This window comes from Rhinoderma darwinii, chromosome 3 (genome assembly GCF_050947455.1).
Source record: "Rhinoderma darwinii isolate aRhiDar2 chromosome 3, aRhiDar2.hap1, whole genome shotgun sequence".
NCBI classification, from domain to species: Eukaryota; Metazoa; Chordata; class Amphibia; order Anura; family Rhinodermatidae; genus Rhinoderma; species Rhinoderma darwinii.
In genome coordinates, this window is record NC_134689.1 from 14978461 (window position 1) to 14997449 (window position 18989).

At 40.5% G+C, this 18989-nt stretch overlaps 1 protein-coding gene across 2 annotated transcripts; it reads right to left on the bottom strand.

The window, feature by feature from the left end:
* Positions 1-9225: 9225 nt before the first annotated feature.
* On the bottom strand, positions 9226-18989 carry LOC142748765 (polymeric immunoglobulin receptor-like). Of its 2 annotated transcripts, XM_075856000.1 has the most exons (7): positions 18906-18987; positions 16529-16864; positions 13804-14139; positions 12874-13197; positions 11750-12073; positions 10138-10176; positions 9226-9592 (listed from the first exon to the last, which is right to left on the bottom strand). In XM_075856000.1, exons 1-6 carry the CDS (start codon positions 18949-18951, stop codon positions 10154-10156), a joined length of 1389 nt encoding a protein of 462 aa, XP_075712115.1. In that variant the 5' UTR covers positions 18952-18987; the 3' UTR covers positions 9226-9592; positions 10138-10153. The 2 variants fall into 2 exon arrangements, with proteins under 2 accessions (XP_075712115.1, XP_075712116.1); XM_075856001.1 differs by lacking the exon at positions 16529-16864 and having other exon boundaries at positions 18906-18989.

Below are 18989 nucleotides of genomic sequence, written 5' to 3' on the forward strand. Positions count from 1 at the left end.
GTTTATACATAATAGCCAATCTGAGGAGGCAGAGCTGCAGTGAGGAGGGAGGGAGGAGCAGCCTGAACCAATGACAAGACAGGGGGCGTGCCTGCCTTAGACTACCTCAGCCTGAACCAATGACAAGACAGGGGGCGTGCCTCAGACTACCTCAGCCATGCAGCAATCACTGTGGATAATAAATAGCAGGTAAACATCACCACAAGGCACTGACTTGTATAACATTTTTACGTTCACAACTGGACAGTCACTTTAAAAAAGAGAACTTAATAAATTACTTAGTAACCTAAGTACTCGTACTTCTGAGAAAAAAGGATGTTTGGTTTCTGTGGTCAACAATTCTAATACCAGGATTTCTGCAGAAGACACATCCAGTGTTCTAAAAAAAACATTAGAGAGATCTGCCCGGCACCATATAATTTGCTGTTTTAGCTTTCACCGCTATGTTACATTCTCGTTGGTAGGGGGACGTAAGGGGAGACTTAAACCTCTTTTGCATTTTGTAAAATTTGGTCAAATTTCTTTGAGGGAACCCGCTCATGATTTCTTAGTGCTGGGCCCACCCATGTTTTAAAATGGCCCTGCCAAAGATATCATAAAGGGCATTAAAGTACAGGGGCGTAAAAGTACAACCGAAAGGCCAAAAACGATAAGCTATCAGAATTTATTTTAACCTAGCAGTATAACATTCATTTAAATGTCATTCAACAAAACTTACTTGGAACTGTGAGGAGCAAAAAAAAACCAAAACCTTGTTTTCATCTCTTGAGAAAGATGTGTAATTGTTTCCAACTTTTAAAATGCACAAGTGCAAAAACAAAGCAACTAAAGTCTAAAAAAAAAAAAAAAAAATGTTAATAATCTGTAGGCATGTGCTATTCTGTTTTTTTGACTAAAAAATATTGCAGTATTAGTTATAACAATGCATTAACAATGTGTAAACTTACATTAACAAGACCAGAACTTGAAATGAATCGTAAAAGGATGGATCATCCTAGAAAAAGAAAACTTTTATTTGAGGTTTGCGATTCTAAGTTTGGTATTTTAAGGCTGCTACTACTGCTAAGGGCTGAATATACAGTGGAACCTCTCCAAAAGACCACCTCTTTGAGTAGACCACCTCCTTATCTAGACCACCTCCTTATCTAGACCAGATCTATTGTGACAGATGTTCAATTCCATCATATTCTAGGTATACTGGCCATCTTCTATAAAAAGTCCACCCCCTAGAAGACTACTTTTCAATACTAACCTCTAACAGCTCATCGCGCCCCCCGCAACGCAATCGCGCGGGGGGGCGATGGTTGCTATGGCTGCCTGGGCGCCTAATGAAGGCCCCCAGGTCCGCCATCTTTGTGCTCCTATTAAGCCCTGCCTTAATAGAAGTCAATCTTAAATTATTTAACCTCATCCCTGACACTCCGCCTAGTCTTACCTCTGATTTATTTTTTGAATCCCCTGTATTTAATGATTCTATTGATGTTGATGTAGCATCACCCCTCCCATCATGCTTGCTGAACATTTCTGTACACGACAATCCGGTCCCTTTGGACAATCGACATACGAGGACACACCCACTGAACATGACCACGGATGGTTTAGAACCTATTTTTGATAATACCCTGGGAACTGTGTCTTTTTTAGGACTCCCATCGCAGTTCACCCGACCCCCGATCACTCCGATATCCCGATCACAAGATATTCTTCTGCCTTTTTTAAAAAGTCCAAAATCCCAAACCATCACTGCCTTTTTTCCAAGGATACAAAAGATTACAATAAAAAGAAAACTGGAGGAAGAACCAGAGGATGTAGAGGGGGCAGACACAAGCCCCTCCCTGCTTCCAAAAAAGCACAGACAGAAACAATAAAATTGTTCAATCTATCCAAATATAATCTTAATACTGATGAAACAAGTTTACTGTCCAAGGGCCTTTCTTTTTGCCCTACTACCTCTGCCGATGGCTTCGAAATTTTTATGGACCTTAATAGGTTTATGCGTAAACTAACACTCCTACGACATTTTGCACTAATACCCAAAAATTCTCTACCTGAGCTCCCACACCAAATGGTCCTATCCCCCCATTGTCCTAAGCCCATCAGTGTAGACGTTCGGCCTAGATCTACGTTTTATCCCCTCCACCACCGTGGACCAGCTCTTGAAACTTTTTAGAACCTGGTCAGTAATGATCTTAAAACAATAGAACAACCCATACATTCTCTGGATAACCTTACGCGATCTGAGCGTATTTCATTAAAGAATCTCCAAAAGAACCACCATATTGTTATACGGTCCGCAGATAAAGGTGGTGGGATTATCATCCAGGATCGTTTGGATTATACCAATGAGGCCTATAGATTGCTGTCCGATACTAATTACTATGAGAAACTGCAATGTAATCCAATACCCTTGTTTCAAACTAAATATAAAAATCTTATTGAAACCGCTTTCAGGGATCAGATTTTAAATAAAAAAGAAAAATTATTTTTAACTGTTCCATTTCCTACCACACCGTTCCTCTACCACTTACCTAAGGTTCATAAATCCCTATCTAATCCCCCTGGTAGACCCATCATATCTGGAATAGGGTCCCTTACAAGTAATCTATCCCACTTTATAGATATTCATCTCCAGACACATGTGTCTAAATTACCATCTCATCTTATAGACTCAACTGATCTAATTAGAGAGCTGTACCACTTACAAACCATTCATGATTTTACGGATCTTTGGTTTTTAACAGCAGATGTTTCATCATTATACACGAACATCCCCCATGACCTTGGTATGCAGGCATCACAAACCTACCTAATGTCTGATCCACGATTACCAAACAACCAGATCAATTTTTTAATGGAGTGCATTGATTTTATACTTCAACACAATGTGTTCACATTTGAAGGGAGTTTTTATAGGCAGTTAAAGGGCTGTGCGATGGGGTCGAGATTTGCCCCATCGTACGCCAATCTGTACATGGGGGCCTTTGAAGATTTTTATATTTATGGTAATGATAAATTTAGGGACAATATTATATTTTATAAACGGTATATCGATGACCTCTTTTTTATTATCAAAGGTGAGGCGACAGTTATTTCAGATTTTATCGAGCATCTTAATGATAACAGTTATGGTATCTCCTTTACACACACATCTTCCCGTGAATACATTGATTTTTTAGATCTTACAATTATGAAAAATGGTCACCTCATTAGTACTAAAACACATTTTAAAGGAGTTGATGTGAATAGCTACTTGGATTTTAAAAGTGCACATTACCAACCTTGGCTAAAAAACGTACCCTTTGGCCAATTCAGGCGGATAAGAAAAAACTGCACTAATGACAAAGATTTTTCGACTGAATGTAATTTATTAAAAAGAAGGTTTAAACAAAAAAACTTCCCAGCAAGCCTGATTATGGGAGCAGAATCGAGAGCAAAGGCATTAACACAATTAGATTGCATTAATCCGAGTGCTTGTATAGAGAAATCCACAGATTATAATTGCAATTTTATTACTACTTTTAACAAAGGAAGCAAATTAATTAGTTCAACAATTAATAAACATTGGCATATCCTTAAGAACGACCAATATATGAAAAGTATTATTCCCACTAGACCCAAGATCACTTATAGAAGGGCTAAAACATTGAGGAATTTAATTGCACCTAGTAGATTACGGAAAATTAATTGTGACCCTCATAAAACAATTTTAACATCTAATGGCTCATATCGTTGCGGCAAACCAAGATGCCTCTGTTGTTCCAATATTGCGAACAAAATAACTAATTTTATATCGGTAAATACCAAGGAAAGTTTCCCGATTAAAAACGTCCTCAACTGCGGGAGCGACTATGTTATATACCTATTACAATGCACATGTGACCGTCAATACGTGGGTCGTACCACCCAAACCCTTAGAAATAGGATCAATAAGCATAGATTTAATGTCAGGACTGGTTTAGTTAAACATAGTGTATCTCGCCATTGTGCCACTGTACATAACTGTAACTTTGGCGCTATTACTGTAACTCCTATAGAGAGAATACCTATCGATATACCCGATAGATTTACCAGATTAAAGCAAAGGGAAAATTTCTGGATATATAAATTGGGAACGTTATACCCCAATGGTCTTAACGATATTACAGAGTCCGCATTGGATTAATGATCTTATGTTTATGTTTATATAACTGTTGACCTTGCTTTTTAACCATACTCCCGTATTGGATTAATGATATAGAAGTCTTGACGATTAATTTAACCTTGCTTTTAGATTTTGTTCCTCATAAGCGTTATGTTACTATTTTACAATAACCCTTCTATCTTCATTTATGCAGTTTTGTTGTAAGTATTATTATCATTGTGCTATGTAATTTTACCCTAACATTTTATGTGAATTTTATTAGCTGAGGCTTGTTCATACTATATATTTTTTTATATATATATATTTCTTTACGCTCTATAATAATATTATTAATTATTATTTATAGTTCGTGCATGTCTAAATCAATATTGAATTTCTTCGGCTATTGTATCTGGTATTGCCGTCCTAATTGTCTATATGTCCCTGAGTTAGGTCCTTTATTATGTCCTTCTAAATCTTCTATTGTAATTCATTACTGTATTAATCAGGTAAATCCTGTTTTTATAATCCCAGCATATCGCCCGTATCTGCGGTCCATTATGCGTATCACTGTGCTTCACTTCCGGGATTTTTGTTGTCAGTGGTTTCCCTGACAACGTTCCACCATGCGTTCCATTGAGACCGCTTTACCTCTTCCGGATTGTATTGTGTATGTGTTTCCTGGCAACATACAACGGCCGCTGCCCTTTTCTTAAACTACCATCACGTATGTACTTCAGCAATGTTTGTTATTATAATTATATATATTTTTTATTTCTGTTATCGTAAACTAGCTGGTAGTTCACTCTGATTTGTGATCCATGTCTTTTATGTAATCATCCTAGTCATATATTGTTATTTCCTTGTTATATGTTTGCATATTGCATATTGCATTACCCTATTTTCATATATTTTTTTTTTTTTTATTTTTTTTTTCTCTTTATTTGTATCAACTTCTGAACTTTGACCTTTTTTTTTTTCTTTTTTTTTTTTTCTCTCTTTATTTGTATCAACTTCTGAACTTTGACCTGCTGTTTTTGGCGGTTTTTGGCCAGGAGGCTGGTCTGAACTGGTCCAATCAGTTTGTAATTTACCCTATGGTATTTGGTATATATACATGTGGTTTTTAACCCTGCGACATGCCTTATGAAGACGCCGGTCCGGCGCTGAAACGCGTAGCATCCTTCTAATAAACCGTACCTTTACAAGCAGCGCCGTTTATCCCGTTTTTTCTCTTACTTCAATATTAATAGAAGTCAGTCAGAATCAAGATATACTGGAATACATTAGTATTGCAGTATATCGTGCAAGCGATCTAACGATCGCTGATTGAAGTCCCCTAGGGGGACTAATAAGAAAAGTAAAAATGTGTAAAATAAAGTAAAAACTACAGATTATCCCGCAAATAATAAGCCCTCATACCACTTAATCTACGGAAAAATAAAAAAGTTATGGCTCTCGGAATTTGGTCGGGTTCATGGGGCCTCAGAAAGTGATCACTTACTTAAAGGAACACTAAACCTAGAAATTGATGTTAACCCCTTAACGACCGCCCACCGTCTTTGGACAGCAGGCGGTGCATGTCCTTAGTCTACAGCGACGTCTTTTGGCGTCGCTGTAGAAGAGGCTGATGAGCGCTCTTGTGTAACTTACAGCTCCTGATCTTAGAGCAGCTTACTGAATACAGCTGGGGTCGGAAAACATTCGGACCCCAGCTGTTTAACCCTTTGATCGCTGCGGTCCATGAACGCGGCAAGATCAAAGGGAACTCCCCACTTTGATCTCATCATCAGAAACCCGGTGACGTGATCAAACACTGGGGAATCCCTCTGCAGTCAGCCCTGGGGACCTACAATGGACCCCAGGGCTGTCTGTTCAGTATGCCTGCTGTTCGGGCACACTATGTGCTGCCCTAACAGCAGCCTGTGTCACAGTGACACAGTATAATGTATTGGCCTACAGGAGTATGCTAATACATTACAAGTAAAAAATAAAGTTATAAATAAAGTTATTCCCTAATGGATTAAAATAAAAGTAACAAAAAAAGCCCCAAAAAAGTCATTATTTTGCATAAAATATATTTTAATGCCCCCAACACTAAATAAAAACAAAAAACCTACACATATTAGGTATCTAAACGACGGTAATAACCTGAAGAATTAATCTAACGGGTTATTTAGTGTGAAACATGGTCTTGTTTTTTTTTAATAAAAAATAAACAAGAAAAACTATGCCGAGAATAGTTTTTTCTTATATTCACGTCGTAAAAATATTTTTTCTACCTCCAAACTATGGAAAAAAATAATACAATTTCTCCCGCATAAAACAAGGCCTCATACGGCCACGTCAATAAAAAAATAAAAAATAAAAATAAAAAAAAGTTATGGCTGCTGAAATGCAGAGGTAAAAACTGAAACTGTAGCTGGTCATTAAGACCTTTTTAGGCCCGGTCATTAAGGGGTTAAACTGATAAAAGTAAACAGAAGTAAATCTCGCCCACAATCTGGGATTTTCTGCTCCGGAAGAAGTCTTTTAGAAATCTCCAGAGAACACAGGAGTTAATTTCCTTCTGACCTGATTTATATTTGTCTGACAGATGATGAGGGAAGCGGTTTAGTCAAATAGGATGGGGCTTTGTGTTTTTGGCCTCCTATTACAGCCAGAGCAGTGGCGAAGGGCTCCTGCTGCAGCCAGTTGCCTTACAGCCAGAGAGAGGATTGTGAGGAGGAGGGTAAAACGACTGATCACCTGGGACACGTATAGAAAATTCTTTATATAGATATCACTCTATTATTGGATACTTCGGAAAACCACAGCAATCGTTCTTGATATCTCAAAGCTAAAAAAGCTTTATTTCACCACAACATTGCAACATTTCGACCCAAGCATGGCTCTTTTTCAAGCCCCATGAGAAAGACCCATGCTTGGGTCCAAACGTCGCAATGTATTGGTGAAATAAAGCTTTTTAGTTTTGATATTGAGTGCTGCATTTTTTCCAGTGTTTTCGGTATAGTGGAGTTGGAATGGCTACAGGTCGATGCCGCTTGTACCGTTCCAAATACCATTTGAAACTATCTTTCCATACTTTTGGGATTTGTGATGTGCTGCAGATATTTTTCGATTTCTTTATTATTGGATAAGGATAAGATCAAAATCATCCAATCGTAATATTTTATTTATTTAGCAATATTCTATATATTGGGTATATCCAATGTACGTAATATACGGTTTCTGTTTGTTTATGTTGTATATAACCCTTTAGATTCTACGTCAGCCATTATACGTATCACGTCATCACATACGGAAGATTCATTCTGGTTGGAACATTTATTGGTCTATTACTGCAGCCCAATATCCTATATATCAATGATCAGGGTTGTAAGCAGAATCTTGTCCGGGAGATGGGGTTGGGCTTGGTTCATTGGTATGGTTATGCATTTGCAACAAATACATACACATATAGAAGTGCACACGCTTGATAGACAGTCAGTGCCCTCATTATAAAGGGAATAAATAATGACACTGTATAGTTTATGTAGGGACACCATATAGTGCACATAAATAACGCTGACAAATAAATAATGATGCCATACAGTGCACAAATATCACGCCCATATAATGAAATGCAGAGTGCCCCTGATGACATAGAAAGCTTTGCCCCCCCCCAACATAGTAGTAGATTTGAGTGCATTTTAACCCTGATGGTGTCCATGAAACCATCACATGCTGCAAATGGTTTAATAAACGGAATATGATATAAAAACACCAGAAAAAAGTGACCCTATTCTTGCACCCAAAAACACAATAAATGGCGCAGCCTTGTCAGGCACCCACCTGTAATGGACAGGGCAAGACCAATAATCCGAACCACGTTCATTCCGTCAGCTACAAATATTTATGTGTTGATCAAGTCTTAGTTTTAAAAAAATCCGTAGAGAGTCATCAACGTTTGTAGATAAGAATGGGGCACATGTATGTGGGTTTGTGATGCTTACAGCTTGGCATACGCCAGAATAATACTGTGTCTTAAAGGGGCTGCCTGAATATCGATCTTAATTGCACAAGATAGGTGATAAATGTCTAATTGCCGAGGGCCCCACCAATCCCTAGAATGGGGGTCTTGAGCCCCCTGTTTCTCTTAACTGCACGACCGCAGAGTGGAGAAGTATAAGTGACGTGGTGGACGAGCATGTGCGTTGCCGTTCCATTCAAAGTCTATGAGACTGGCACCGAAAGCTGAGTACCGTCCCCAGCAATCAAACATTTATCTCCTATCCTATGCATAGGTAAAAAATGTCGATCTTGGGGCAACCCCTTTAAGCCAGATGCCCATGCTTCTGAATTGTACCAAACTGTAGTACTCACTAAAAGTGCCATACAGGGGCAGTATAATGTGTTTTGGCCAGGGCTGTTTTAATACATTGATGGGCCTAGTGCAAAGATTTCTTTAGTAGCAGCTCCATCTGAACATTTTCGTTCTCCCTACTTTTAGAAATGAGAGAGAGAAGTATAGGCCCCCCTACATACATGGGTTCAAGCAAAAGCAATGTGGTATGCAGCCCAATTTTTTTCTTAGTACCAATGTTCCTTTCACAGTGTGTGCCTGCCACAGATGGTCACCAGAGGGCAGTCACCACATACACATGGATGCACGTATAGGCATGCTCACTACATACATGGACACAATCATAGCATGCTCACTACATACATGGACACAATCAAAGCATGCTCACTACATACATGGACACAATCAAAGCATGCTCACTACACACAGATGCATTCAGTCTACATCCTCTATCTAAATTTTTTATCAAGCAACCAAATCATTATATGCCCTTGATGAAAGTGACGTTGTAATGGGGGACACAAAACAATAGGTTTGTGGCGCTAAGGAGAAATAGTAGCAGGAAGAAGACATAATTAGGTTATTGAAGAATGTGCAGCCCCTTCCGTCCATTAGTTGGCATTGTGCCCCAGAACTCTGCTCCAGTCAGGTACTGCCCAATAAGACGGCCATAGATTAGAATTGAAAATTGATCTGTTCTGAAAAATGCCTTATTAGTATGTAGAAGAATGAGTTGTCGTCTTCCATAGAAGAGTCGGGGTAAGTGGTATTTTTTTTATTGTAATTACAACACATACAATGTTGTTACGATAAGCGACCTAGATGTAAGAATATAACGGAAAAAGTGACAAATCGGCTATGGCATAAAATCCATAGTACTATAACATGGATACAATACTATACAGAACCATATGAACTGTATAAAGTAGCGGTTATTGAGAATGATTATGCAATGTAATTAAAACAGAGAGGTGAAATTGATCCATAGAGCTAGTAAAGGTTTTCATATCTGGCATAGTGTTTTCTGCCGTTGCCACTGTGTAGACTTCTGTCGAATGAGTATAAAATGGCCGTCCTTTCCCTACAGAGTTGTCTGGTTCTCCGTTCCCCTCATGTAGCATTTAAAGCTGTAGAAATAGGTAATAACATACAGTTGGTTAGACATAACATAACAATAGAGCAACCAAACATGGGCATGGGGTGGCATGGGCAACAAGAACACATTTTCTCTGATAGTTCTGTGACCTACCTACTGAAGCGGTGGGACTACAAATGGTCATGTAGACCAAAAATGGTAAATTCTTGAGTTGTCAGAAAGAGAAAAATTGGTACTTTTAAAAAAATTATTCAACAGTGATCAATGCCGATCCACCTCGGCCCCTCTGCTGACCTTAGAAGTTAATAGACCCCTTTAGATAGAGAGATCAATTTTTCGTGGCATCCAGGGCTTAGAACTAATGTCAACAATACATATGGTAAATGTTGTAGGGCTTAGGCGGATTGCCTTTGACTGGGTGGCAGCTTGCTGCTGCAGAAACCTTCCACTGGTGCTCTGTGTGCAATGGAGACCAAGCAAGGTTAGCCCGAAACTTTTTCTATTCTGTAGATGAAGGATCCCTGCCTCTATGCTAGATTTCTGCGGGCCTATTTAATTTGTGATTACGTTCCTTACCTTCCTAGGGCGTCAGTTATGTCCTTTTTTGGAATCCATCTAAAGAACAAAAAGGGAAAAAATTCAGATATCAGCTTTTTGTAATTTCCACAACAAGTTTTTACAAAATACATTCAAATACACAACTGAGAACAAGGTTTACCAGGGGCCCAGAGAGGTGAGGTTGAGATGAGGCCTGGTATGCTGCTACAACATTTATTAATTATTGTAGAAATAACATTTTTGTGACTATAGACAGAAAATTGTACCCCACCAACACAAGGAGAATATAATAATGTGAATCAATATAGATTATGTGCTAGTTTGTATGATAACCCTGCCACTAGAGTGTGCGCGGGTGCAGACCCTTCCTGTCTTAAAGGGCCTGCGTGTGCCAATCCATCCAGCTATCCTGGATACAAAAGTTACCCTCCGCCTTTGCTCTGGGCCTGAGCAATTAGGTAAATTTGCTCTAAGATTGTTTACCTGTTGGAATACCATTACCGAGTTTGCCCGAACTTTTGACCACGTCTTATTTGCTGTTTGCCCAGACCTTCTGCACATCTCTTGTTATGACCGAACTCTGCCTGCCTTGAGCTCCGGCTCGTCTTACCTTGAGTGACCGCCTGCCCTGACCTCTGCTAGTTTTGAATGTGTAACTATTGTTTTGCTACATCGCCAGTTCATGTCAGCCATTGCCAATGGAGAGTTCTCTTGGGAAAGCGACCTGGGGGTTCCTATCAGCCAAGACCACATCTCCGTACGCAGGTTAAGGGGTGGCTACTTGGGGATTTCTTAGACTTCTCTCCCTGGTTTAGCCCCACGCCAAATCCATTGACAACACAGTGGGTTTTCACCACCATCTGTTAGCCTCGTGACACAAATTCAGCTACGACATTGGTACATGTTTGAAAATAGCATTGGTGGAGGTCTACTTTGGCGCAAATATTACAAAAAGCAGAAATCAATGGCTCTTCTAATAAACTACACTGAGATATGAGTATCTCCATAAATTGCCTAGAGGGTCTGATTACATATTGAGTGTTGCAGTCTTAGGGGTGTGCTACCTATGTGGTTGCACTGGATGCATCTCCTGTTATTTCTGAGGGGCAGCATTACCCATCGTGAAGGGGGCATCATTGGCCTTGATTACCGGGACAGCTGAACCTTGCACCCCTAATCCTACACTTGCTGCCCGAACCTATGGTAACAGGATGCAGTTTCATTTCTTAGTTCATTGATTTAGCAGTTGTCAATTATTTAGGCAACTGTCTGAAAGTGTTATTTATGGCACTTTTTGGCAATGCCATTCGTGCACTTTATACTTAAATTTCTTGGGCTATATATAGTATACAATAAGGGCAACAAGAGGTACTGCACAGGGCACTATCAAACCTAAGACTGGCTCTGGCTCTTATAGAGGGTAGTGGTTTACATAGAGGGAGCCCACAGCAAAGATAAAAATTAGACTGCTTTCAGCTGCTACCTGACACTATCACACTATTAAGCACAAGGTCTGACTCTATGGTACGTACATTCTTGATCGTGGGCGCCCAAGTTCACCTTTTAATTGTGAAAAATACAAATTATAGACCTAATCGTAAATTATTTTCATCATAATCAAATAAGTTACCATCTTCCACTTCCAAATTGATTTCCTTGATCTTGTCATTGAACAGTCCTGGGACCTCCACACGGCAGCAGTACATTCCTGCATCTTCAATTGTCACTTTCTTAATGATCAAGGACACATCTCCAGTTTTAATTTTTCCCATGAGCCTGTATTTTTCGGACTCAGTCCAGGACACATCATCGCCATCAGTCCAGACAATTGTGTTGGTACATTTAAATGTTGGGCAGGTGCCTCGTCCCCAGCACATAGTGGATGTGCCCTCACTGACATTGTATTTACAGGGTAACTTCACCGTGTCACCCATAAGTGCAGACACACGGTCAGCTGCGAATATAGAAGAGAAAAATAAATGTAACATTGCTTATACTTACTGTACACGTTTCGTATTTTTATATAGATCTGGTTTGGGGTAATGGAGGCGTATACACGTTATGTATGTATTAGTCATGTAGCAGAAACATAGCAGTATTAACGCTCATGCACACTCCTGTGTATGAGATCCGTAATACGGCGCCCATAGACTGTTATATGCCCATACTGTACCACTCTCTGCCTCATATGGAATCCCATGATAATAAAAAATAATAATCCTGTTCTATTACATACCATAAATGATCAAATTTTCCCCTAAAAACACAAGGTGCCTCACAGAGGAAACATACAGAGTAACACAGATTGCCTATGGGTCCGTAATAAGTATTACGGACCCGTAGGGACTCCATATGTGACCGCACAGGGCCGTGTACAGGGCAGGTGAATGGGACTGAGCTGCAATACCAGGCACGGCCACTACCAAATATACGGAGCTGTGCCTGGTAAACAATGAGGGGATGTGGTGCTGATCGGTGTGAATTCCGGGAATCGGACCCCCACTGATCTGATATTGATCGTCTATCCTAAGAATAGGCCATTAATATCAGAAAAATCTTTTAAGTAATTTATGGATTTAATATGTTTGTCTACTCTTATGAAGTAAAGCAGACTATTGTGGTGTACTCCGCACAACTAGCGCCATTCCCTAGCCTTCCCCTTTCCCTTCCTGGGTGTCCCCTGTACATCAATTCTTTGTACAATGCACAGTAGTATATTAATGCTTGTCAAATAAAGGATAACAAATACTATACCATCACGTATCTCTACACGGATTTCCTTCTTTATGTCATTAAAGGCTCCAGGGACCTCGACTCTGCAGCAGTAGACTCCACCATCATCTGCATTTGCCTCTTCGATGGTCAGGGACACGTTCCCCTTTGCTAAGTTCCCTGTTAATTGGTATCTATTTGACTCACTCCAGGTCACTTCATGGCCATCACTTTGGAGGACCGTATTGGAACATGAGAGTAGTCCACAATGACCTTTACCCCAGCATGTTGGGCTTGTGCCACTATCGGTAGAGTATGAGCAAGGTAACGTCAGTGTATCCATCACAGACCCTCTCACAAGATAGACTGTGAAAATAAAGGAGTAGAAAACAAGTATGTAAACATGAAGATAAAATATTGACTTTGCTGTTTTCTTAGAACTTCCTTTATAAGAATTTTTCACTGATGAAATCAACATTCCTCAATCCCTATTTGTTAGAAGGGTCCCTTGAAAGTGACCCCCAGCGATCAGCTGTAATCTGTGGGGAAACCTGGCAGTAAGTGTTCAATTTCCCTACAGTGCCACCACAGGGGATATTAAGCATTACACTTTGTCCATTCATCTCAATGTGTTGTCTGTATAATGGAGGACAGGACAGGTCCCCCAGAGCGAGAGACGATCTTTGTAACCCCTCTCCACTCTGGCCTAAAGATGAGAATCCTAAACAGGGGACCCCCCCCCTAATTTTAACAAGTTTCTCAGTACATTATATAGTACATTAAATTTATACCTTTAAAATAATACCACTTGTCCCGCTAAAAACAAGCCCTTTTCCGGCTATGTCGACAGAAAAATAAAAAAAGTTATGGCTCTTGGAATGCGTTGGAAAAACAAGAATGAAAAAACAAAAATTGCCTATATCTCCAAGATTAAACAACAATAGAAATGAATAAAAAAATAAAAAATCCTACCGTCTTGTATTTCCAGTTTTATCTCATTTTTGATGTCATTAAACGGTCCTGGGATCCGTACACGGCAGCAATAAGTCCCTTCTTGATCCTTTGACAACCCACTGATGGTTAAGGATACATCACCCTGATTGATATTCCCCAATAACTTGTATCTGCTCGATTCGCTCCACGTCACATCGGTGCCATCAGTAGAGAGGACCTTATTTTTACAGCCAGTGATAGGGCAGCTACCTTTTCCCCAGCATACCTCTCTAGGACCTTCATCAACCGAATATTTGCAGGGTAAAGTCAAAGTATCGTCCACTGACCCTCGCACAACATTGTTTGGCAACACGGCTGCGGAGAGAAAGAAATCATTAGTAAGATATGCTTTGCTGAGGTTCTCCGGTTGCTCTCTTCAACCCCTTGGCGACATGTCATGTACATGACAGCCGCGAAGGGGAAGTGTGGAGCAGGCTCACGGGCTGAGTCCGCTCCATACTAAGCGAATGTCGGCTGTATGTTACAGCTGACACTTCTATGCAACGAGCGGGATCACACTTGTTTAACCCCTTAGATGTTGCGGTCAATAGCAACCGCAGCATCTGAGCCGTTAGAAAGACGTCCCACTGCCGATGGTTACCATCTTTGTGCTCCTTATACGGAAAGATAATAAAGTTAGGGCTCTTAGAATTAGGCGACATCTGGCTTTTTATTTGTAAAAGGGACAAAACATAAAAAAAATTATATAAATTTGGTATCGTCGTAAATCATATCAACTCGAAGAATAAAGTTAACGTCATTTTTTACCGCACAACGAACGCCTTAAAAACAAAAACCCCAGAAATAAAGCGGAATCGCTGTTTTTTACCCATTTAACCCCGCAAAGATTTTTTATTTTCATTTTCTCAGTATTATAAGGTGCCAACTCGTCCTGCAAAAAACACAAAAAAAACAACTTATACGGCTATGTCGACGGCAACATAAAAAAGGCGGGAGGAGAAAAGCAAAAATATAAAAATAGGCTGGTCATTAAGGGGTTAAGAATTCACTTTACTAAATATTGAGGCAAGTTTAATTAAATGAGATCGAAGAGTCAAAAACTATCGCTCAATACTAAAAAAAAAAAGTTTGGGTTGAAATTGGGGAAGTAATAAAAACCTCCACCGGGCCTTCATGGATGTCTCTTCATGTTTTGGCGCTCTAAGTTTTTCTTATTAGAGTTCTTCGGTTTCCAAGATTGTTTAAGGGTGGTGTCCCAGTCTAAATAGTTAAGCACGTGTCCCCCGGTGTTAGTTTGCACAGCTGTCGAAGCCTGTTATCATAACCCCATTGTTGTGGATGGGTACCAATCATAATCTTTACTCTGTCGATATGTAATGTTGGTTTAAAATGTCTCCAAGGTGGAGTTTTACTTTAATTTTACATATCCTATTACATATTAGAACAAGGCCCCAGTGACAACCTTGAGTCTCAATGTTGAAAAACTTCCTGAGCCATAAAACAATCCACCTAGCATGAAACAGTAAGGCTATGTTCACACGAAACTCAAAAACATCCGAAAATACGGAGCTGTTTTCATGGGAAAACAGCTCCTGATTTTCAGAAGTTTTTTTTAAGCCACTCGCGATTTTCGCTGCATTTTTTACGGCCGTTTTTGGAGCTGTTTTCAATAGAGTCTATGAAAAACGGCTCCAAAAACGTCCCAAGAAGTGATCTGCACTTCTTTTTCAAAACGGCCGCACAAAAAACGGCCCGTCGGAACAGAACACCATTTTTCCCATTGAAATCAATGGGCAGATGTTTGGAGGCGTTCAGCCGCCGCATTTTTAGCCGTTTTTCGGGAGTTTAAGGCCCGAAAAACAGCTGGAAATAGCCCGTGTGAACATACCCTTAGAGGGGGGATGCAGCTGCAGTATCTCTGCTTCAGCCTGTGTATGAGACCATTTCATTAGACATAGGTAAAATTACACAAAAGTTGGTCATCCAGACAAGAAGTCATGTGGTTGCTACACAACCTGCGGTACTGCAACCCGCACTAAAGGGGGAAGAAGGGAAATAAACATCGATTTTTAAAAGGTAGTACTAACCCATAATGCATGTGCAGTTTCTGCAGTGGAATTAGGCTTTAAAGGGGTTAAAGACTCTCATGTCATTCCATACAAGTCTGATTAGTGGAGAACTGGCCTAAAAGGGGTTGTCTAGTCCCTAAAAATTGATGGAACTTCTTTAGGATAGACCATCAATACCTGATCGGTGGTGGTCTCACTCCCGGGACCCCCACCGATCAGTTGTTTTGAAGGGTCTGCAGGGCTCATACAAGCGCTGCTTCCCGTTCATTCCTTCTCTGCTCGTACTGTGAATCGCTGACACGCTTGATGCGGCAGTTCACAGTATTACAGCCTTCTCTTATTCACTTTAATGTGTGAAGACTATAATACTGTGAACCGCCGCTACAAAAGTGTCGGCGATTCACAGTACAGATAAAGGAATGAAGTGGAAGCAGCGATCGTACGAGCACCGCGGCCCCTTAAAAAAAGCTGATCGGTGGGGGTCCCGGGAGTCAGACCCCGACTGATCAGATATTGATGGGCTATCTTGAGGACAGGCCATTCATTTTTAGGGACTGGACAACCCCTTTAACATGTCATAAAGGTCCTTTTAGGACAATCCCTTTAAGGACTGCATTCACATAGATGAGTAAAAGGGGAGCAGTGCATGATCTATCCATATAGGAATGACTTACGATGCTGTATCTCCACATTAATCTCTTTCTTCAGATCAACCCCGAGTCCTGGATACTTTACACGGCAGCAGTACACTCCTGAATCGTCCATGTTGACATCCGTGACGGTCAGTGACAGCGTTCCATCACTAATGTCCCCATTTACCTGGTATCGCATGGATTTTGTCCACATCACCGTACTTCCATTGATTTTGGTAACTGGATGGTTACAACCGGTATTTGAACAGGCCCCCCTTCCCCAACATGCAAGATTTGTGTCTTTGGAAACAGGGAAAACGCAGGGTAAAATCAGGGTATCGCCAACTAATCCTGTAGTACGATAAGCTGATATAAGACCTGGGAAGTAAAAATAGAGGGAAAGGCAAATATAAATGTTTGGTACGTCATCATGTTGGTGGATACTTTAGGCGGTGGCATAGCTAAGGGGCTGATGAGGCATTTGCAATGGGTGCCAGAGAGAAGGGGGAACCAACAAGCCACTCTGCCTTACCCAGGATATTTAGGTACAGGGATAAGGTGGCGAATAAGGTAATGGAAATGGTGTAGATAATATGGTGTCCTAAACACTGGGATGGGCCAACTATGAGGAAAGGTACATTTCTTCCCTGCCTATAGGGGGCAGCACTTTTTCATCATTAATTTCAGAAAGTATGTGGAGGTGCCATTTTAATTTTCTCCTTCAGCAGCAAAAAATTGAGTAGCCAAAGCAGAGGTATAGCTATAGGGGTGCAGACATAGCAGTCACACCCGAGCCCAAGTGTCTGAGGGGGTCCAAAGGTCCCTCCGCCACATAAAACACCAGTATTATAAACAGTACATGGTAGGTGGGCCGTCCTGTTACAGATTTTGCATCGGCACCCAGGAGCTTCAAGTTATACCTCTGATCCACAGCCAGTATGGCTCCTACCACAGAGGCAGGAGTAGGCATGGTCATGGGGACCCGGTGGGGGAAACGTTCCTAATTTAAGAAGGGACGGGATCGTGTGTGTAGGTCAGAGAATAATTGAACGTGATCGGTCCAATCATTACGACTATTTATATACTTCTATCATCTAACATTCTCCGACCTACCCTGGCAGCAAATACGGTAATTTTTTATTATTATTTGTTAATCCCTTTGTGACCATGGGTCATCGATGATTTTACATACAAACAAAATTTCACCCTATAGAATGATAAATTCTAAACCTGTTTCCAAATACTGGAACTGAGGGTGACGGGTAAAAAAAATAAGATCTCAACAATAGGAGTGATTTATAGCTAATGGTACATAGAAGAATGCAGGGAAGGAACAGATATTGTCCTCCCTGTTCTATGAGAAACTGAGATCCCATTATGAGATCCTGATTTCCATAGATTTTAGCAACAGCCCCAATGTATTCTGAGGCAGCTCGAGGTTCATTTAGTAAGATCAGTCACTATTGCTGGATAAAGCCAAAAACTTCGACCGCTATCAGCTATTTCCCCGAATGAATTCTTGGATCACTGATAGACACTAATCTCCTGGGGGCAAAGGATCGGGCAGGGTTAGATCTTGTCTCCATACACATTGGATTTTGAATGAATTTGGCAAAAATTATACCATATGGGGGCTGCTCCGTGCATCTCCGGGGACATGGCTCTGCATGGGATGAGTTTGTTTTAGAAGATTCAACCCTGTTGCTATTTTATATTCTAAACAGGGAAAACTGCGTACAATTAACGAAAGTAGTGAATAACCGTGGTAATGTTTTATTCAACATTTTAGGGTATTTTTGTTATCGAAGTAGGGAGAGCGGACTTTAAAAATACATTACTGCTGTACGTGCGAGCAAGAGAAGCCCAACAATCGATCGCCATGATAATACCAAAACAAAGCAATTGTTGCATTTTTTGTAATGATTCCGATTGACGATAATAAGTTTCCCCTATATATTTTCTGAGTGTCCCTAATACCCTACAGGGGGGACTAGGAACTGCGCCCTAGAAGTTTTTCTTTCTGACACGTCTCCACATTGAGGCTCCCGGACCTTCGCTAGCTTGTGGATGTAGGTAGCCCTAAAAGAGGGCACAATGCCGTATCCAAAAATATTTTTTAAAAAACACTTTCTCTGGCCATATATAGTATAATATATCGTGGCGATTGGACAATTGTGCCAAGAATTGGACGGTGTGATGACCAGATGCAGACATAGAAGTAATGGTTTCCTACTGTTGCAAAACTACAACTCCCACTATGTCTGACAGCCACAGATTGTAAGGGCATGCTGGAAGTTGTAGTTTTGCAATAATTGGAGAGCCACGAATACCTGCAATACGGCATCTATCCATCTAAACAAGCTGATTGCTCGACACCAGTTCTCCGACGATCATTATCCGAGACTTTCATTGCACTTACCCGGGGTTAGGAGAGCCAGCACAGTCAGCAGTGTGTACAGTCCCATCTTGTCTAACAATGCAGAGAGTAACCAGCTGGTAAAAT

What these genes read in the sequence shown, in the direction of transcription:
- LOC142748765 (XM_075856000.1), bottom strand. Translation starts at nt 18,951, where the DNA reads ATGGGACTGTACACACTGCTGACTGTGCTGGCTCTCCTAACCCCGG. An exon ending in TAATGTGGAGATACAGCATC is followed by an intron (nt 14,140 to 16,528) that starts GTAAGTCATTCC and finishes TTCTCTCCGCAG; the next exon opens with CCGTGTTGCCAAACAATGTT. An exon ending in CCGTGTAGAGATACGTGATG is followed by an intron (nt 12,074 to 12,873) that starts GTATAGTATTTG and finishes CTATATTCGCAG; the next exon opens with CTGACCGTGTGTCTGCACTT.